This window comes from Mauremys reevesii, linkage group 5, assembly GCF_016161935.1.
Source record: "Mauremys reevesii isolate NIE-2019 linkage group 5, ASM1616193v1, whole genome shotgun sequence".
NCBI lineage: Eukaryota > Metazoa > Chordata > Testudines > Geoemydidae > Mauremys > Mauremys reevesii.
The window spans coordinates 83,553,053-83,575,173 of NC_052627.1; the positions used below are offsets into that span (position 1 = coordinate 83,553,053).

The 22,121-nt window shown below is 40.7% G+C and overlaps 2 protein-coding genes across 26 annotated transcripts in view; one reads left to right on the forward strand and one right to left on the reverse strand.

The window, feature by feature from the left end:
* The window catches only part of PCM1 (pericentriolar material 1), a 75,584-nt gene extending 74,381 nt beyond the window's left edge, over positions 1-1,203 (reverse strand). For 17 of the 20 annotated variants that reach the window (XM_039540297.1, XM_039540294.1, XM_039540295.1 and 14 more), the window contains exons 1-2: positions 897-1,050; positions 137-234 (exon numbers count right to left, since the gene is read on the reverse strand). The gene's annotated coding sequence lies outside the window, so the exon portion shown is untranslated. The other 3 variants (XM_039540279.1, XM_039540280.1, XM_039540278.1) reach the window with 3 other exon arrangements.
* The window catches only part of FGL1 (fibrinogen like 1), a 68,167-nt gene continuing 47,227 nt past the window's right edge, over positions 1,182-22,121 (forward strand). For 4 of the 6 annotated variants that reach the window (XM_039540311.1, XM_039540314.1, XM_039540309.1 and 1 more), the window contains exons 1-2: positions 3,603-3,938; positions 19,417-19,492. In XM_039540311.1, the coding sequence (XP_039396245.1) occupies positions 3,835-3,938; positions 19,417-19,492 (180 nt within the window). In that variant the 5' untranslated portion in view covers positions 3,603-3,834. Of the gene's footprint in view, positions 1,307-3,602; positions 3,939-13,837; positions 13,957-19,416; positions 19,493-22,121 lie in introns of those variants that run through there. The other 2 variants (XM_039540313.1, XM_039540312.1) reach the window with 2 other exon arrangements.

Sequence of the window (22,121 nt, forward strand, 5' to 3'; positions counted from 1 at the left end):
CCCGGCTCTAGCACAGTAAGTGACCACACCACACGCTGGATACCGAGCGGCCAGGCACACGAAGGGCCCGCCCGGCTGAAGTCCGTTTTCATTATGACCGCTAGTCTAGGCCCAGGCAATGGCACCCAGGACCTACCTGCCCTTCAGCCGCTCCGAGACCCCAGCGCAGGAAAGTTCCTGCCCCCTCCGCCTCCTGCTGCCGCCAGCGGGGATGGAGGAGCCGAGTGGGTCACACTGCAAGGTGGGGAGGCGGTTAGCAGGGCGGACTCGCTGCTTCCCAGCGGCAAAGCCGGCGGGCGGGCTCCGCGCCAAGGGCCGCTGGCCGGGAAGCGTCGGGCGGCCGTTGCCCGTGAACGCGCAGCGTCTCCTTGGAGAAACGGTCAACATACCCTCCCCCAACACCGCCTCCACGCGGCGGGAACGAGCGGCGCAGCTGGCCGGGCACCCTGGGGCAAGGAGCTGCGGCACAGAACCGGCGGCCCCCTCCGCTCCGGGAAAGGCCGAGCCGCCGGCGCCCGCTTTATCTGCCACGATCCTGGCCGGGCAAGGCGAGCGCTACGCTGCTCTCCCCCCACCCACGGGGCCCGGCCCAGCGGGCTGGAAAGGCCAAGGGCTCCACACAGGCCCGCCGCCCCAGCTCTCCCGTCCCCGGCGCCTCAGAGGCCGCGAGCCGGGCAGCGAGAGGCGGACTCCCCGCGGGGAGCGACAGGGAAAAGGCCATGCGGGGGCGGGGGGGAAGGAGGGAACAATGCGGCCGCGGCGCCGCTGGAATAACATGGGGGGGGGGGCTCCCCGGGGAAGGATCCCGCCTTGGGAAAAGCTCCGGATAACTGAGATCGGGGCCCTCACCCAGACCCGCCCCGGGCTCCCAGACCCTGGCGGGGCAGCGGTGTTACCTTGGCAGCAGCTCCGCTGCCTTGGGCCTCACACCCTGCGGCACCGACCAGGCCCGCTTGGGATGGGGGGGGAGGGAGACAGGGACCCTCACACGCAAGCCTCAACGGCCACCTTCGCCGCCATTTTGGTTCTTCCCGTACGCGGAGGCGGGACGGGGCGGACGGATACACACCGTTACTTGGTAACCTGCCCCGGAGATGCTCTTCCGCGCTGCCCCTCGCGGCCGCGTAAGGGCACGTGACTGAAGGCTGGATCAGCGCGTTTTTTTCACGCTGTGCCGCTCACTCGATTCCTGGCGGGAATCCTGGGGCGGCTGAATCGAGCCAGTGCCTCAAAGAAAACCAGAACTACAAATCCCGGCATGCCATGCGTGACCAAATGGGTTCCAACCACTTAGGAGCAGAGCATGGTGAGATTGGTAGTTTCAGTGGTCTTGAGGATGACGATGGGTGGGGAGAGATGGACAGACACGCTCCGATCGCAATGCATGCTGGGAAGTGTAGTCTTTGGTTACAGTGCTCTAATAAGGGTCAAGAATTTTTGTCACTCGAAAGCCAGGAGTGTCTGCTGAGTCAGGTGTTCCCATCGCAGCACAAGCAGGGTTGAGAGTACTTTTTGTTCAACATGTCACTGGAATCACCACTGGGATTCACAGTCTCTTATCCAGTTTTTAAGTTCTCAGCCATTTTGACTTTATGAATTATACTGGTGGAATGTACAGCTATAGTATGTAAGATATGTATTTGTCCCATGCCAAGAGTCCAATACCACTGTGGTCTCTGATGTAACTCAACTAACCACCCCACCCTTACTCAACAGCTAATATTTATGTATGCAAAAGTCCCATGGGTTGTCTGGAGGAGACTGCATGCATAGCAGATTATATGACCTAACTGCCACAATTCTTCAAAACAATACAACCAGCCCATGCAGTTGCCCCAAAATTGCATTTCCTCACCCTTGCACACATCATTATTCACCACTCACACAAATCAAAACTAATCTTCCATGATTGTCACTTTCTACATGTGTCACTGAAGCTAGAATGTCTGTTAAGTCTCTGTGAAGTGACAGAAACAGCAACAAGTATGAGAGAGCTAATTTTGGTTAGAATATCAGCAAGTTCAGTCATCACTGGGCTTTGCAGTCTGGTACCATCGAGTTTTTAAATTCTCAACCATTTTCAGTTAGTTTACCACCCGACTTTATGAATTACACCTGTGTGATAATACAGGCTTTCAGCTACTTGTACTGCACATTGATCTAGCTCAGGGGTTCTCAAACTGGGGGCTGTGACCCCTCAGGGGGTCATACGGTTATTATGTGGGGGATTATGAGTTGTCAGCCTCCACACCCCCAATCCCATTTCACCTCCAGTATTTATAATAGAATTAAATATTTTTTAAAATGTGTTTTTCATTTATAAGGGGGGGGGGTCATACTCAGAGGCTTGCTGTGTGAAAAAGGTCACCAATACAAAAGTTTGAGAACCACTGATCTAACTGCATTACAGGTGTTCTAAAAAGGAAGGAGAATTGTTGGGATTGTGCCCTTTGTTTACTTCTTTATGGTTATATATAAAAGATATTAAACATTTTTTAGATTTTAAATTCATGGCATACTAATAGGATCATGACATCAGCCATCAAGTGTGAGAAGTTATTTTTATTTAGACTGCAATAGAGACATCAGTTTAATGTGCATACTTAGGTTTAAAAGTTTTTTCATCTTCTCTCATAAGTCACACATACAATGATAAATAAAAGATTAAAGAGAAAAATCTTCCTTTCAGCACATGTAATTTGTGCATTTACCTGCACATTGTGTATAGTCTTTTTTACTGTTTCCCCGTTGTGTGTTTTGTTTTGTGTCATTTGTAGGTATTTTTACACAGCAACAAGAGAAAAAAAACAAAACAAAAAACTTTCAGGCCCTCATTATACATCATAAAGAAGCACACACGCACAAAAAGCACATAGGAGAGAACTCTATATCCGTTTACATGCAAATAGTTACATAGTCTTAAGCACCATCTATTAACATATACCTGTGTTTTGTAAGATCAATAACACTTTGGCTTCCTCTCTGCAGCTCTTTACATCAGCTCTTCACACCTGCCACCTGTTGGTCTACTTCATACACGGTTACTTTTAATATGCTATAACTCCTGCTAAGGTGTCCTGTGGTCTCTATCAGCCACATCTCTGTATTAAAAATAAGATGCCTGGGGTGGAATGTCCAAATCTAGGCATCACTGACATTCAGAAAACCCCTGCTCAGTTGCTGCCTAGCCCTATAGGCACCTTAATTCCCTATGTGCTTAAGTTTCTGCCATTAAAATCCCCAAAGTGCTTAAATTTTGGCAGTTAGGCATGTGCTCAGCCATCTAAGTCCTGATACTGCCCAGCTGCTCCGTGCTTAACTCACATTCACAAACTGAGTGTTCCTCTGCCTACTATGCCTTTGGGTCCAATCCAGTAGACATACTCAGAGCACATCTAATCCCATACCAAATGTCTGCTGGTGGTGCAACCCCCTCTTATGTCCTTTAGACCAATGGTTAGAGCACTCACCATTTGTGTTTATATAAGCTTCTTCCCAGAGTGACAGGTGATATAGTAGCCATATGATATCCAGGTCCCTAACTAAGAGCAAAGGTTGCAGCTCAAGAGGAGTATCCAATCATGAGTTGTTCATACCTCTACTACTCCCAGAAGTAGGGAAAAGGGGCCATGAATTCCCGAACCTATATTACCTGAGACTCCCAAAGCAGGAGGCTCTAAGAATTTGTTTGTGGTTTATAGTTGAATGCTGATCTTGTGCAGTGGGTGTTTTCTTTATACTACATTAAAATATGGTAAAGGAGACTTACATTGTTACTAAACCTTCATCTAGCCTTTACACTAGCAAAAAAACAGCTGCGGGAAGTTATTTTCCATGGCTCATCAACTGATCCCATTTGTGCAAGAAGAACACAAGGACCGGAAACTCTGTGAGGCAGCGAATCTCTTGAATTTTTATGGCAAATATCCCCACAGCAGGTAGGGGCATAAGGGTATATTCCTATGTTTCCATAAGTGAAATCACTTTCAAAAAAGAATATGTAGCAACTTCCTGTAATAGATCATGCTGATTTGTACCATTACCACCTGTATAAATATTGTGCAACTAATAATCTCAGTTTAGAGCATGTAACAGATACTTGTTAAAATAATTCTGCATCTATTACTTGAGTAATGTCTTTTTTTCCCACCCTCTATTGCCCTGCATGGAAAATCAACATTATACTGGCAGTGGTTCAGATAAGCGATGTACTATGTTGTGAGAGAGCAGTACCTTTTGTTGTCCTGCAGACGGCAGCAGCATCTAGCTCAGTGGTTGTCAACCTATTTATCATTGTGGGTCACATATGCAGCTCTGTATGTGTTATGTGGGCCACATCCACACAATATATATACTACCTGTACATCTAAAAAAAAGAAGGTTTAGTATTTGTTATGACAGAAATATGATTCAAATCGATATAGTATCTTTCATTTCAATACCGGCAAATGTCTACCAAGAACATTTTAAAGTAGCTAAATAAGTAAAAACATTATCAGTTAAAAATTAATTTACTGTAAGGGTGGCATGGCATGGTGTATTGCCACCCTCACTTCTGCGCTGCTGGTGGTGGTGCGGCTGGACTGAACGCCCAGAGAGTGCGGCTGCGAAGCCTGCCTCTGCCTGCAAAGATGGGGAGCCCTGTCAGATGCATGGTTCTGCCCACCATGCACCCAGCCCCCCTGCTAGGGACTGTCCTCCATTCACCCAGAATCTAGATCCCCCAACACTGAGCTGGCACAAATGCCTGTCCTGCAGAGACAGGGTGCCCTATCCAAGGCAGAACAGCCCCGGCGCCAATGGACTGCCACCTCCAGAATCCAGTCCCCCTCCCAGGGTACCCCCCATGCAACCAACCTCCCACTTAGGGACTTCCCCTCAGCACCCAGCACCCGACTTAGGGACTGCCCCCACCACCTCCATATCCAGGTACTGTGCTCCAGTATCTAGCTCCTCATCCAGGGACTGTCCCCAGCCACTAGTCCCCCCACCTAGAGTCTGTCCCCCATGCACTAGCTGCACCAATCTCCCTGCAGCCCTAGCCCTGACCCTCTCCCTGCACTAGGGTTGCCCAGCATCCAGTTTTTTACCAGAACGCCTGGTTAAAAAGGGACCCTGCTCATGGGGCCGCTAAAAGGGCAGTCACAGGGTCTCTGCTAGCTGCCTCTGCCCCAAGCACTGGCTCTACAGCTCCCATTAGCTGGAATCCTGGCTGGGGGCAGTGCCTACAGGCATGGGCAGTGCACAGAGCCACCTGGATGCCCCTGCGCCTAGGAGCCGGACACACTGGCTACTTCCAGGAGCTCCCTGAAGTAAGCGCCGCTCAGAGCCCACACCCCAAGCCTCCTTGTGATAAATGAAGTGGGGAGAGGATAACTCCCTTTTATGAACACCCAACCAGCCAGTTAGCTATAAAATCCCTCTTGGTGTCTCTTCTCTGCTTGCTTTACCTGTAAAGGGTTAATAAGCCCACAGGTAAAAGAAAAGGAGTGGGCACCTGACCAAAAGAGCCAGTGGGAAGGCTAAAACTTTTAAAATTGGGAAAGAAACTTTCCTTTTGTCTGTTGTTCTCTGGAGAAGGAGACACAGAGCAGCAATGCTATGTAAGGCTTGAACCACGTATGAAAATTCATCTTCCATACTTAGCAGAAAATATTTGGATAGGGAATGTTTAGTTAGGCACAATCAGGTTTATTTTTTTAGTTTGGCTTGTAGATCTCCTCTGTGCTAACCCTTGATGCGTATGTTTGCTTGTAACTTTAAGCTGAACCCCCAAGAAAGCTAGTTTGGGTGCTTAATTTTTGGAATTGCTCTTTTAAAATCTAGCAAAAGCCTAAGTTCCAGATGTATTTTTTTCCTTTTTTTAAAATAGAATTTAGCCTTTTTAAGAACAGGATTGGATTTTTGGTGTCCTAAAATGCATTGAGCACCCTGGCTTCCTACTGATGCTGCTGGGCCCGATCCTGCGCAGCCCCATTTTTGCACCCCCCCTACCAGCCCTGTGCCCTGGGCAAGTGACTCTCCCACTCCACCCTAGTTATGGCCCCACGGATGTCACAGGAGCCACGTCTGTATGCTGACTGGGCTGCAAGTGACCTGTGGGCCGCATGTTGAGAACCACTGATCTAGCCATGTTCACATTCTCTAGCTATTTGAAATAGCAATGTAGAAATGTGCTAAATGGAAACAGAAAAGAAAAACAAAAAGAGAGAGAGAGAATTGTTAATTTGTAAAAGCCACACAAATTTCCTCCCTGACCCCAAACAAAGAACTATACAATGAAAGAAACAAAACAAAAACTAATATACCCTATGAAGAAATGATCACAGCCAAGAGTTCATATGATTTTGTCCCTGTTTTTATTCAGTCCACTTTGAAGCTAAATTAATTAGGGAATTCTCAATTTCTATTCTTTCTGCATTATTATAGATAGCAAAAAGAGAGTGTTCCAACATTTGAGATTCCATTCTAAAAAGAAAGCATTGAGGGGACTATTTTAAAATTGGAAAATTAAAAGAGCATCTGATAGCAGCCATTCCTGCCCATTTCATGAGCGCCATGGACTAATTGCTTTCTTTACACTTTATAGCTTTGATTTACATCCAAAAATATGTCAGCATTAAAGTATTTAGCAGATAAACCTATGCTGAATACTTCAAAGCCACCCTAATTTTCATGTCCATATGTGCTCTTATTTTAATACGGAAGCAAGCTGCCAAAATGTGGACCACTAAAGAGTACATCTGATTGAAAATAAACATGTTTTCTTTAGCAGTTACATTGTCTTGGGCTCACACCCTGGAGATGCATATTGACTTTCTGTATTAAGTTGTCAAAACATGTCACGTAGCAATGCAGAGTTAAGTAATTTCACAAAGTACCATGGAAATTAACTTTGTGGTGCGATACTGCATACTTTACTGAAGCAATAAAGCATGCAATACTGAGCCACACATCACAGTGGGTAAGTGTGAAGCAATGGGGTACCATTTAACCAGTTCAGTAACTTTCACTTTTATAAAATACTGCATGCACTCAAATTTCATGTGATGTGTTACTCATATCCAGATATTTTATTTGCATTTTACTCCCCAATAGCCTTCAAAAGCTACATCCTATTGATATTTATAATTTACTTGTTCATCTTCCATTGTTGGGGAAAGATATTTTAGGTCCTCTTACCCAAGAGAGCCTGAACAATTATTCTTAAAGTGTGTGGTTGCTTTTATGAATCAGTTTTTAAAAATGAACAAATACTTGTAGTAATGAATCTCATATATGTAAATCAAATTTAAAATAGTGAACACGGACATAAAAGTTAGGGTGGCTTTGACATGTTTTGACACATTTCTAACATAATTGCTTACTTCATACTGTCCTTTGTTGAACTGCACTGGCATGTTTTGATGACATACACTTAATTTCCAAATTACTTTGCCATATTTCTTCACTCAGTGGGGCTACGGCTACAGTGTGCTCAGTTCTGATGTTATGAAGAGACTGCAACCACTCCATAGTTAAGGTTGCAACAGGACTCTATTCTAATGCTAATTTCTGTCCCCTAAAATAAAAATTCTCACTCTTCTTAAAATTTTAAGGGAAATTATTAGTAGAAGGGAGAATTTTTCTAGAAAATTTGAAAGAAAGTAAGACTTAAAGCTGAAAATACAGTCAAATTATAATTCTGGAGTTACTTGATAAATAGTTTCCATCATATCTACAGGTGAGTTTTCAAGCAAAGAAAATAAAAAGTACTAATTAGCATTTTTTCAAAAAGTAGACATAGCCCTTTTTTGCTATATCCAGCAGAGCAAAACAATGTAGATAATATTTTCATTGGCAACATTAACATATACAAAATTCACATGTAAATCCCCCCTTCCCAGGGAAAACATTAGATTAGACCTCTTTTCGCAGGGAAGACTTTCTATGTCAATTGCTTTACCTAGGACCAGGTTAAAAGTTTCAATCTTAGAAGGCATGGGCACTCTAGCCCCGATCCACAAAAACATTTAAGTATGTGTATAGTTAGGAAGGTGCAGGACGATGGTGAATTGGGCTCCATATAGCTACCTGGTAGGTATCTTCCCTAGATAATCAAACACCTTCTTTCACAAGGCCAATTTATTATTATAATTAGAGATAAACCTTAACCAAAACCATAGATCCAAACACTCTTACACTTTGAGAAAGTTCACATCAGCAGTCAAATTCAAAATTTGCACCTTGGATCAGTCTCTAATTATTGTATATAGACTTTCAAATAACTGTACCTTAAACCCATACAGATAGCCCTGTAATTGCAACCATTTACCTGAATGTCCATCAAATCCATAGACCACTGGTGAGGCAGAGGAGGTGAGTAGCATAGTTGGACCTAGTCAACATTCCTGCCTGCCTCCACTTCCAACTGGAGAGGCATATACATGTCCCAGACAGCAATAATAGGGGTAGAAAAAAGCAGGGAGACAGTTCTAAGTGTGGTTCCCATTATGGTACTACCTGGAGACACTATTATAACCTGTTGGCACTGGTGTTTGATTAATCCTCATTGAAAGTGATGGATGTAACAGCTGCCCTTCATTCAGAATAAATGTAAAAAGCAATTAAGATTCTTTATGGAATAGACATCTGAAACAATAGGAGCCACTGGCTAAAACACAGGCCACGTGCGAGGCTGGAATAGGCATTAAGTCATGCAGTCTGATTGGTTTTCCTTGAGGTCTGAATACAAACACAGGGTGGGGTTTGGGGTGTACATATAGTTTGATAGAGCTATGCGCATGAGGGAGAGAGAAGAATCAGTAACACCATGGAACCATCCAGGGAAGGCAGCAAGGAAACTCCAGAGACAGCCAGAGAAGTACTTGTAGCATGACCCTGAGAAAAAGCTAAGAGAGCTTTTTGTTAAAGTTCTCACTAAGAAGAGACGCGGAAGTATGAGCAAAAACTGTCTCTGGGTGTTTCATTCCTACCATGTTGAGGAAAACAGGACTTGATGTACATTCTTGGTAAATAATACCTGACTCTATCATCAATTTCTCCTTCTAATGGAAACCTCTTGCTACTTCTTGAATATTGGCTAAAGGGAGAGCCCTATATTAAAATGAAAGGGAAACAACTCAATCCATTTCTGAAAGAATTCTACCCAAGGAAGCCAGTATTCAGCTGTAAGAAGTATGGATTTGATCTCCAGGGAGATATGTAACATACGAGTTTTTGCAGTGATGCCACCATTTAACTTAACAAAGACTATGGGCCAAATTTAATGGTGAGGTAAATTATGGGTTAACTACCATGCTGCTGAGTCAGTGGATATGTCACTAAATAAGTATAAATTCCAAAATGTAGGGATGGAAGAGCAGGCATGCAATGGCAGTAAGACAGAACTGGTGGGGGCAAGTGCTTTATGTTATACCTTTTTACACTCTCCTGTTTGTTTTTTTCTGGTACAACTACCACCCTTTCACCTCTGCATATGAATTACCACTTATTTTCACCCACATACTGATATAACTTAAACCACTTTTGAATTTGGCCCATTATTTGTTTCTGTTGGCTTTGTGCACTTTCAAGCTATTTCGCATTTCACTTTCAGTTCAGCAGGAATGAGAGATAGTCTGCACACACTTTGTGCACCAGCAAGAGTGCCTTACATCAATATAGCTTAGTTTGTTTTGTAGCTGATTTAGTTAAATTGCTGCAACCTCCCTGTATGTAAATCAGTTTCAGAATCTCCACATAAGGGAACAACTCCCACTTAACTAACATGGATTCTATTTAAATTGTTACATAAACTGTGAGTAGATCAGCCCTAAAAGGAAAAAAATATGGTTTTTCAAAGTATGCTGTTTTTCATAAATATGACTCCAAAATACCATATGGAGTATAAAGAGTTGTTAACTTTATTTAGCGATTTAAAAATTATATCTGCATTTTTACTAACAATCTAATTGTTAGGTATTTTTGGTCACATATAAAGGACTTTGAGTTTCTAGTTACTCTAACTGTTCAATGACAGGGTGGCATATTATATATGATGACTCAAAATGAGCCCTTATACAAACTAGAGCAACGGTTCTGAAACTGTGGAGCAGGCCTCCCAAGGGAGGCACGAGCAGTGTGCTTTTTTTTAATTATTATTGAAGAGCTCTGTCTGTCAGCCCTGGTTGGCTAGGTCTCATGCAGAAAAGTCGTGAATACCTGGGAGGTGGGAATAAAGGGGACAGCCAGAGCCCCACCAGACTGGGGCTGACAGCTGGAATCCTGCCACCCAAGCATGGTCTCTCCTTCCCACCCAACCCCACTCCCTCACTTGTAGGCAGCCCAGGATTGGGCTTTCCTTCCCTCTCCCTTCAATCCCTCACCAGGAGACACTTTGAGCTCAAGGCTCTCCTTCCCCCACTCCCCAATCCCTCATCTGGAGGCAGCGGGGCTCCGGCTGTCAGTCCCAGGGTGCCAGCAGCAGCACAGAAGTAAGGGTGACAATGGGGCGCAACCCTTACTTCTGTGCTACTGCTGGCACGGCACTGCCTTCAGAGCTGAGTGCCTAGTCAGCAGCTGCTGCTTTCTGCTCTGCCTTCAGAGCTAGGTGGTGATATATGTACTTGGAGGGGGTGGCGTAAATGACTACAGACACAAAGAAACGGGGCCCAATCAAGTAAGTCTGAGAACCACTGAGCTAGAGCAATTTTGTTGAAGTCAATAGAGTTGTACCACTTACATCAGGACTGAATTTGGTCTGTCTTGTGTAAAAGTGAGACTGTGCCTTTTAACATGTCTATCCGCTATGCCTAAGCTCAAGGAATATATGTGCTTTTATTCATGAAATACATTTATGATGTTGAAATACAATATTATTCTGTTAAACAGCAGCTTCTTTTTTGTGACAATGATCTAAACAGGTTTTAAACATGCAAAGTTAATGTTTTAGTCATTCTCTAATCTAGTTCGTACATGCAAAACTTAAAGGCTGTTTTTTAAAATTGGACTCAGAATGATTTTAAGTTAATAGGAAAAAATTACAAAGCTGAGGCTGGCAAGTCTCTGATTTCAATTATGTGCTGTATCAGTTGTAAATAAATTATCTTTTTCAAGATATGATTACTACATAAAAGTGATAGAAGCAACAAATCATTAATGGTGTGAAATACTAAAAAAATACATTAATAAAAGTGTACAAAAGTATTTAGGAAAGACAAAGATCTTTTTGCTTTGATTAATCAGATTTCAGCATCCAGAGTAAAAAATAATTTAAAAATATTATCTCAGCTAAACTACCAAACATTCTAGCCACTTCTTATAAAGGCATGTTTGTTACTGGCTCAGCATATGTGTGTAAGACCATTCGAGTATCCTCTTGCTGGATGTATAATACTTGGGACACAATTTAAAATGTGGTTTTAGCCAACTTTAGAATCAAGTCCATTACATGTTTTCTCTTTATTCTGGACATTCCACAAACCAAAAAAAAAAAACCACCACCAACAAAAAACCCAGCCATGAATCGTGTAAACAAATTAATTAATAACAGATGGAGTGAAAGTAAATTTTGGCATGCACAGAGCTACCATTTCATGCTTATACAATCTTTGACCTTCCATGTTTTTACATGACAGCTGAAGGTGATTTGAAACTTTCCAGGCTAAGAGTCTGCCACATAAGAAGAGATGAAGCTCCACTTTTTATAAATGGTGCTTAACACTTGCATTATAGTTTATCAGGAAAAAAAATAGAACTCTTAACAATTCAGTTTACCTAACAAATTCTTGTCTGCTTGCAGCCTCTTTTGAGTTTGAGTGACAAATGGGTGACTTTATGAACACATTATCTTGGATGTACTGATTTTACAAGCTCTTGAAATTCTGCCAGATAAAATACTGCTGCAGCAGCAGCACAGCTAAAAAGGCTCATAACATGTAGAAAGACCCTCCGCTTTCTTTGACTGAAGTAATTTCTTTTAAACATTGACATAAGAAAATAGGAGGCTTTTTAAAGTTCTATTGGCCTTGAAGTTGACTGCCAATTCACAGCATGGATTGACTGATGTCACCATGCACATGAGAAGTTTAAAGTTTTATGAGATTTATTATAGAAGTGAGCAACAGCGATATAATTTTTATAATTGTTTTTAAGAAATGAGCTGAGAGATGAGTGAGTAATTCACTGTGTTTGACGAATTTTCCCTCATGTCTGGTTGTAAGAGCAGCTTATTCATAGACTTGGGTGGCCAGATCATTAGCTGGGTAAACTGGCATAGCCCCACTGAAGTCAATGGAGTTTAGCCAATTTACACTAGTGGAAAGTCTAGGACTAGATCCTCAAAGATATTTAGGGGCCTAACTCCCATCTGAGGGAATTATACACCTAAATACCTTTGAGGATCTGGGCCCTAACCCTATCTCAAGATAAGAAGGGATCATTATGTTCTTTTATTCTCTGGTACTTATAAGTCTCTCATTTCCGTAGTATCTAAGCACCTCACAATACTGGATGTATTTATCCTCATGGCACCCCTGTGATAGTCATCTAACCTGACCTCCTGCATAACACAGATCATTGAATTTCACCCAGTAAATTCTACACTGAGCCCAATAACTTGCAGTGGAACCACAGCATATCTTTTAGAAAGATGTGCAGTCTTAATTTAAAGACTTCAAGTGATGGCGGATCCCTTGGTAAGGTGTTTTAATGGTTAATTACTCTGAATTAAAAATTATGTGCATTATTTCCAGTCTAAAGTTTTCTAGCTTCAGCTTTCAGCCATCGGATCTTTTTATGCTTTTGGCTGCTAGGTAAAAGAGTCCTTCTAAAAACAGATGTCTTCTTTCTGTGTAGGTTCTTGTAGATCATGATTTCCTCAGCTTTATCTGCTATTGAAAATGACTTACAGAATATCTTCTTGCAGTGATTCTTTATCTAGCTCATTCCTGAGCATTTTGTTGTAGGTATTTAACATTTGCAATTCAAAATTAGAGCTGTGTTGGTTAGTTTTAATTGAACCTGTGGCTTACATGGTATGATTTCTCTTCCCTGAGTGGGTAAGTATTATTCTAAAAATTAGATTCCCAGTGCAAATATTCACATTTGAGTCCAAAATTGTTTTCCCTCAATATTCCTCAATATTTCTTATAAACTTTATTCTTTCCAGAAGCATGCCTACCAGTTCACTCATTTGATGGGCTGTTCTTGGAAAACCAACACAAGTGAAGTGTCAACAGTCAAAATAAATTCAATTTTTTTATCTGAAAAAGCATACATGGAAAATGTATGTTTGTCCAGCTCTAAATTAGCCCATAGTAGTATGACTATGTCCCAACAAAGTCAGTAGGCTCATGTGCCTATAAGATGTCACTAGAACAATAATAAATGTTCCCTGTGTTTGTCCATCATAGTTAGAATGTCCTGCCTTGTATCAACCACAATTCTCTGTCTCTAGCCCCTTTGGCTCTCTCTACATTGATTTGTTTGTGTGTTTTTGCAGACATTCCTTACTCTCCCAGATCTGCTATCTATTACACAGCTGTAAATTAATCTTACTAGTCTCTTGATTCAGTAAGTTAAACATGCTTGTGTGTTTTTGAAGCCTAACAAATTTAGGCCCTATTTCAGGAAAGCACTTAAGCGTGTGCTTAATGTTAAACATGTACTGAAGTGCTGTCCTGGTGAGGAATGCTTTCCTGGATCAGGGCCATAGAAAGGAATGGATTCTTTCTTCCTTCTTCCTTTCTTTTTTATTAATTTTCAATTTGTATATTAGGCACTATATTATAGTCTTCTCTTTCCTGTGTTGCAATTTAGTTAACAGTCTTGATCACTGCAACTCCTCAGTAACATTCCTGGTCACTGACTCATGAGAGACCTAAGTCTCAACTCTACAGAGTTCAATAGCAAAAACAATCTTGCTCTGGGAAAGGCTGTGGAATTCTTTGCATCAGCTAGGAAGATTTAACAATCGTAAGTTGTGTCTAGAGAGTAAAGATAAAGCTGGTAGGTGGGCTTGAGGGTGTAAGCGGGAATTTGGGGTGCTTTCTACAGTGCTGAGTAAAAATGGACATATTTTTGAACCAATAATGTATTGTTTTAATTATCTCTAATGGTGTGATTGTGTTAAGGGTGGATCTAGATGTTTCGCTAAAACATTTAGTTGTTATTCAATAAACTCTAAACTAAGATCTGTAGTCCTAAATATATTTTAATACATTGATGTATGAACTGACAAGACTGTTTTTAGGCCTTAAAATGGGCTAAAATCATTTAATGCATTGCAGAAAAAGTGGGTGCATTTCCAGAGATATTATTACCTAAAATAAAAAAGTGCAGAGCTTGAATAATGAAGTAATGATTACTTGTTCGTGAGAATGGTTTAGCTTTTAATAATTCTTAAGAATGCAAGGAGAAAAATATTTCCCTGAAGGTCATATACCGACCAATTTACATTTTTGGAAGGAGTTTCACTTCGCTGCGAAGGTTCTTGTCTATTATTATATTGATGTTCTTGGAACTGTACAAACACAGATGACAGTGCAAATCCCACATAGCTGGCAATCTACAGAATTCAGGCAGGCAAAACCAAAACAAAATCACACATCGAAAGTCCAATATTTAACAGTGTAGAGTTTTTTTATGGTATTAATGTCTGAAGGACATGGAAGGATAAGTGATTTTAGGAGGAATTTGAACAGATGGGAAGTCTGAGCATAAATAGTGGGAGGAAATTCCATGCATAAGGATGGCATGGAAGAAGAAACTTTAAAGACACCAACCTGGCTTTTTTTTTCTTCAGTGAAATAATTTAAAATCTCTCAGAAAGCCAGACACATCCTCTCCCCCGCATAATGTCTTAGCTAGTGTATGGGTACCATTATGCTCTTATGGATAGAATGTCAGAACATCTCATAAGACTTAATACTGCTTTACCTAAAGATGATTCTCCTTTGGATCAAGTGGTAGTAGTATGTGTCTTCAGATGAGAAGAATTTTCTTTAATTTTTTATCTTCACCTATGGCCCTTCATGGTGTGTGGAAAACTGATGACAGTGAATCTGTAAGATCTGTTATCCACCTTGAAGGTTTTTCAGGGGAAGAGTCCCTATGTGTACAATTTCTGTTTCCTTTATGGGCAAATGTTGATGTTGGAGGGAAAGTCGTCTTTATAATTATTCAGCACATATTATCTCTTTGGAGTCACTAAAGTCAGTAACAGAAAAATGTTCACTAAAATCATGACTGATTTCAGCTGTGCTGTGACTATTTAGTTAATAATGTGGCAGCTTATTGGAATGAATAGGCTTGCTTGCTGATTTAATATGTGAATGTTTGTTTATTTGTAATTATTTACCCTAGTGTAGGGAGAGACTTTCTTAATAAATTGTTTTATCCTATAAGGACATTTCTGATTAAGTTTTAAGTAACTATGTAAAATTAATTTAACTGTTTAAATAGGCAATGAGATTAGCATGAGGATGTAGACTGTCATGATGTCTGTCTGGAGTGGCTCATGATTGTGAGTGCCTACTCAGGGCAGGCTGTCAAAACAGGGCAGACACCCCAAACTGGTGGTATGTTCTATAATTAAATTTCACTAATGTGAACTCCTGGATCACTGTAACAGTCTTACCACGGAGTCACAGATAGCCCCCGTAGACTGGGGGTCGGCAATCTCTGGCACACGGCTCGCCAGGGTAAGCACCCTGGCGGTCTGGGCCAGTTTGTTTACCTGCCGTGTCAGCAGGTTCGGCCGATCGCAGCTCTCACTGGCTGCAGTTCACCATCCCAGGCCAATGGAGGCTGCGGGAAGTGGTGCACGCTGAGGGATGTGCTGGCCGCAGCTTCCCGCTTCCCCCATTGGCCTGGAGCAGCTAACCGCGGCCAGTGGGAGCCGTGATCGGCCTAACCTGCCGACACGGCAGGTAAACAAACTGGCCTGGCCTGGCACACCAGGGTGTTTACCCTGGTGAGCCGCGTGCCGCGTACCATTCCATAGACTCTCCAGTCTATCTTGCAGTCCATTTTCTCTCTGATTGTTATGTTTCTGTGGATAAATAAATAATACTTTGTTCTGAAGAAGGTGTCTGTCACTAGCATTTTCATACAGATCACCGCTCCTGAAAGGAAGTTTCAGGCAGGTGCCAAACTTTGTTGAGCTAGCTAAGGAAACAAAGTTGATAAACCAGGGTACTGTAACCTGGAGACCCAGTCTAAAAGTGGGGTGAATCATAGGATTCCAACCCGAGAGACAGAGGTACAGCTATTCCAGAACCATGACTTTTTGTTAATAAAAGTCTGTGGGGGTACAGGGTCCTGCTGCAAGTTATATTGGAAGGGAGGTCTAATTAGGTGCAAAGAGAGGAGTTGCATTATACATTAAAAGCAGCAAAGAGTCCTGTGGCACCTTATAGACTAACAGACTTTTGGAGCATGAGCTTTCGTGGGTGAATACCCACTTCGTCAGATGCAAGTAGTGGAAATTTCCACTACTTGCATCTGACGAAGTGGGTATTCACCCACGAAAGCTCATGCTCCAAAAGTCTGTTAGTCTATAAGGTGCCACAGGACTCTGTGCTGCTTTTACAGATCCAGACTAACACGACTACCCCTCTGATATTATACATTAAGTGCCCAATTCTGCAACCTGGACTCACAAGTGGTCCCATTTACCTTATGTATTTGAAATATGAAGAAATAAACAAAATAGGGAAGCTAAGTCAAAGAGGCCAGATATCATATCAGTGACCCATCTCTTGGCAGTGCTAGAGCTGATATAGCCAAAGTTGTGTTCCAGTGAGCTTCCAACTCCAATCCTTGTGCACCTCTCCATAAGAAAGACTTCATTTAAAATGAGCGACCCTTTAAATAGAAAGGTTACTTCATTTGAATAGAATATACAATCTCAACTTCACAAATTCTAAACTCCTACACTTGACCTATAGCTTACATGCAGTAGATCAAACATACTGTAAGAGGTGTAGGCTGACTGAAAGAACTCTGATGAGTAAAGTCTACTTTTGCATCAACACTATTTAAGGTGTGTTTGCTACTCCCTTTAAAAAATGAAGTTACTCTAGTTAGAATGATGTTCAGTCCCTGAAGGATTGACACTCTATTCGAGCCCTTCAGATTTGTGAACTCTCTGTGAACCAGTTGGACTGTGGAGATTAGTGTGCAGTTTACAAAAATAAATGCCTGCAGCTATGCATACCAGATGAACATGAATTATGAAATGAAAGAAATACAATCCTCAAGTCCTAGACAATATATCTTAATCACAACTGTATGTAGAATAAGTAGTATGACCAAGATAGTCAAAGCTAGAAACTAAAGATCACGTGCAGGTTGCTCAGCTAGCTGATGTACTCTTAAGTCACTCATCTCCCATGACTGAAAGAAAATCATTGCAACAGGTGGCAACAGCTGCTTTCTACACTAGAGTAGCTGCAACAAGAGAATGACTACACAAATATATGAAAGTGCCTCAGGTTTGTCATGGTTCAAAGTATTTGAAATCCAGATTAATGTCAGAGTTCAATGACAGGCGGGTTTTGTAAATTCTGCTTTCATGAAAACAGAAATAGGGTTGCACTGGTGTAAAGAAGAGCAGAATTTGGTCCTCTGAGTTTAAATTAAATATTCAGATAACATAATGTCTATAATAATATCTGGTCAGCCTGGGAAACAATTTAAGGTTATGATTCAGAAAATTTATGACAAATAGTCAAGGCTGAGATTTTTAGATTATACTTTATAAGTCACATTTATAAAAAGTTTCTAAAGGGCTAGACCGTGATCAATAGATATTAGAAGCTTACTAGAGGTATGAGTAACATTAGAGACTGTCGGCCGCACATTCATGGTAGGTTTTATAGAGCGTTATAAGCCATGATTATTTGGCTGGGCTTATTAGACTCTAACAATTGATTAACCATTATTAAAACATCTATTAATCATTTATTAACCCTTCATAATTTTTTTCTAAATGTAACCTTAATATAAAATGTGATTTTTTCCCCCCAAAATCTTCCCTAAGAAAAATGGATGCTCGATTGCCATTAAAACTAATGGGAGTTTGGTATCCAAATCCCCTAGGTAACTTTAAAAATTTCAGTCCATGGAACATAGCAACATTTATATTAACATTGCCCAGGCTTTTTCATTCTACGTGGTCATTTTCAGTTTCCTCTAAGTTTTAAATTTTGGGCTGAAATTTGATGATTTGCTCTCTGTCCCAGAATCACAGAATGATTTCTGTTCTGAACATTTCAGCAAAAACAGATGAGCCATTTTCAAGCATAATAAATTACATGGTTGGAAAAATGAATTTTTTCTACAAAATTAAAAGATCTGCAAAATGAAGGTGATAGAAACTTGACATTTGGCAGGGCCATAGCCTCAGGACATGTGCTTTTCATAGGTCTTGTGACCATTAGATCTGATTTGGCTGAGTTATAAGAGTTTAAAAAAAAACATACTTCACACATGCACATTGTTTTTTGTTACACAATATAAAGAACAATCTGCCATTGTTCCACTGGCATTGCACATGCATGCGTAAATAAACCAAGTAGAAATTTCCATAAAAGCTATTCTCTATCACGCACATGCTGAAGTGCTTTGCTAAAATTGAACCTTAATCTCTCTCTATATTAGGCCTTGTCTAACCACAAATTTGCATTGGTTTAATTTAAATTGTTTTTTAAACTAATTTAATTAGTGCAAAAGGCTCCATGGACACTCTTATTTCAGTTTAAACTGGGCTTATTTTGGTTTACTTAAAGTCAATTAGGAATTGGCTTAAATTAAACTGAAATAATCTACTCTTAAATTGAAATGAGTGTCTATACAGCAGTTTGAACCAGTTTAACTAAATCAATTAAAAAACCCAATTCAAGTTAAATCAATGCAGTATTCTCATGTAGACAGGCCCATAGTTCCCCATCTCTAAAGTGAGGATAATAACACTGCTCAACCAAACAGGAAGTTGTGAGGCTAATTTTATTAATGTTGAGGCACTGAGATACTATGGTCATAAGAGCTTCTTTAATGTAATTTTTTTGGATGATATAATAATAGTTTACAACAATAGTCAATGGGAGGGAGGTTTTTTGTTTTTTGTTTTGCATTCTTGCAATTTTGTGATTTCCTAGCCTCTGCATATCTTTACATGAAAATATATTTTCAGTACTCATTCAAATGAATATTGGTGATCTATTAAAGGTAGCGTGCAAGGGAGAGAAATGATTTTATGCTTTTTTGTTTTCTTCATGATGTATAAAGAAAGTCTGGGTTTCCCTGCCCCCACCAAAACAATTCCCCCCCCACCCATTTTAAATATAGTGAAAATAGCACCTGGATGATTTTAAAGAACTAAATAAAACAGATTTAAATTAATGCAGATTTCATTGTTACTTTCTTTTGCAGTTTCCTGAGAATGAAGATTTTGACACTGTTTAATTTCATCCTTGCAAATTGTTTAATAATGGCCACTGGTAACTCGGTAAGTTTTACGAACTGCAATCGTATTTATAATGCCCTTGTTTATTTCTAACAGTGTAGAAGAGGTCAAGAATAAGTTACATTATTCTTCTGTCTAAATTATCCTCTAGTGATGGGTTAACTTCAAAAAGTTCAGAAGGATGGTTTGGAGGAGCACCCAAAAGTTTTGGCAATATAACAAACATCCAAATCAATCCAATTTCTTGGATCTGAAAATCTCGAGATTGAGCTTTGTGGGAGGGGACTTCTGTGGCAGTAATTCCTGTTGTGGTTGGGCTAGAACTACCATAAAAACAGTCTCTCAAATTCCTAAATTCTGGCACTTCCATTTCTAGTTCTGGTTGAAAGTTAGAAGGGTGGAAACAAATGTAAATTAAATCAAATGAAGGGGGAAAGTCTAGGTTTGTTTCATTTCTGTGCAAGTTCACTGACTGCAGTGGGGAAAAATCATTACATTAGCATGAAGTCCATTTTCTTTCTTTTAGTTTTCAGTGGGAAGTTTCTGGACTCTGGCTGACTTTGAAGTGAATAAACTGGGAGTACTCTAAAATTTATCCCAGGGTTTTCACCACTTCAAGGATGCATACCGTTTCATCTCATTAAAGTCCTCAGAAAGAGGAGAATACAAATGAACAGTTCAGTGAAAGATCCTTTCAGTCCTTAGCCTAATTCAAAGTAGTATTTTACTGGAAGGATGTTAGTTCCTCAAGAGTTACAAAATGAAGAAGTAGGGTACATGTGGCATATTAATAGCAACAACTCCGTTAAATATGGGACAATGTGTCCAAGAATAGAGCTGTCAGCAGCCCTTGAATAATTGCTTCTAAATGTATAGTATAAACAATTGTAGTCAGTAAAGCAGACAAAAGAAGCTATATTCAATCTGGTTTAAATCAGTGGTACTACTATCCACTAGAGACAGAGCCACAACCAAATAACATTTCTCTAATTATTATAGTATCATAATATTTTTACTTTGATTAATGTCTAGACTAAAGACAGATAAAGGAAAAGCAATCTGTTTTTGCCAAAGATTCTTGTACTATATGCTTGAAGCCAGAGTCACCATTTCATTACTCTATGTTTACACTGGTGTAACTCCAGTGATTTCAGTGGAGCTATCCTGGGTAAAACTGGAGTAACAGGCCCCTAATCCACACATCTGAGAGCCAGGCTAATCCACATTAAAGTTATAGAACTGGTTTGTGATTGTCTCCATGAGGAATAGGTCTGGTATTCCAGATATGAGACCCTTATTATTGCTGCTCATCAATAAAGCCTTATAGATCCTGTTGGGAGTTCAGCGAAAGAGACATCAAAAACCCAAAGTTAGTACTGTTCATTCATAGCTAAACAGATGTTGTTTTATTCTCTGTTTCTGGTCAGTCAGTTTCTTCAGCATGTCCAACACTGCTGATAGGCATCTAGTATCCACCAACATAGGGATGTTTGGTCTCTTGTATCAAGGGTATTTTTACATAGTGTATTCCAGTTTCTATTGTACCTGGCTACACAAGGTGCAAAGCAGTGGAGATTATTCAGGCTCTGTGTTGGTCTTCCACTTTTATGAGCTCTAAATTCACTTGCAAACATTTAAAGTAAATAAAAAGAAAACTTCAGTTTAAAATGCAAAGTTTAAAATAACAGTATTTAGAGACTTAAAATATCTTAAAATGACACTAAGTAATTTAGATTCAAAATAAGTGATGGACCTCCATTTGGTTATGTTCTCAAGATTTGAATTAATCTTCCTCCCCTAAAAGACTCTTCTGTATGATCAAGTTTATATAAATAAACATTAACTTCTGATTATTGCTAACTTTATAGGAATTTTGGTTAAGTGATTAAATTAAAGACTAAGTGTCAAGGGTTCTGGACTCTGCCAGTGACTCGCTGTGTGACCGTGGCCATATTATTTAACTTTCTATGCCTCGGTTTATCCATCTGTATTATTATTTATTGCTTGTATTGTCATAGCACCACAGAGACCTGGTGTAAAACTGGGGCTTCTTTGTGCAAGGTACTGTACAAACACAGAACAAAAAGACAATCCCTGCCCCAATCTAAGTATAAGACAAGAGACAGTAGAGATGCAGACAGACAAAAGGGGAGTACAAGGAAACAAAGAGAATATTGGTCATCCTCAGAGGTTGTGGTCTCAGCATACTAGCAGCCTACCATTGTCAATTGTTCTGTAGGCATCACAGCAAAGAAAAGTTTTAAATAGGGATTTGAAGGAGAACAATTATGTGGATTTATAGAGGTTTATAGGGAGCTCCTTCCAAGTGTGAGGGGCAGCATGAGAAAAAGCACAAATGTGTTTGTTTGAAAATTTAACAAGAGGGAATGGAGGCTGATATGGGCTGATCAGAGTCAAGAGTCAATCTTTTGACATTGAATGAGAGAAGTGTGTGTGTGTGTGCGCGGAGGGGGAGGGGGAAATAGACCATGAAGGGCCTGAAAGTGAAGACAAGTAGCTTATTTTATACGATAGAGAAGGGGGAGCCAATTAAGGGATACAAAGAGATAGTCCATTGTTTTGACCATGTTCTAGGAACATGATCTTTGTAGCAGCATTCTGAATGGATATGACTGAGACAAGACTGCATTTCTCAAGGCCAGAGAAAAGG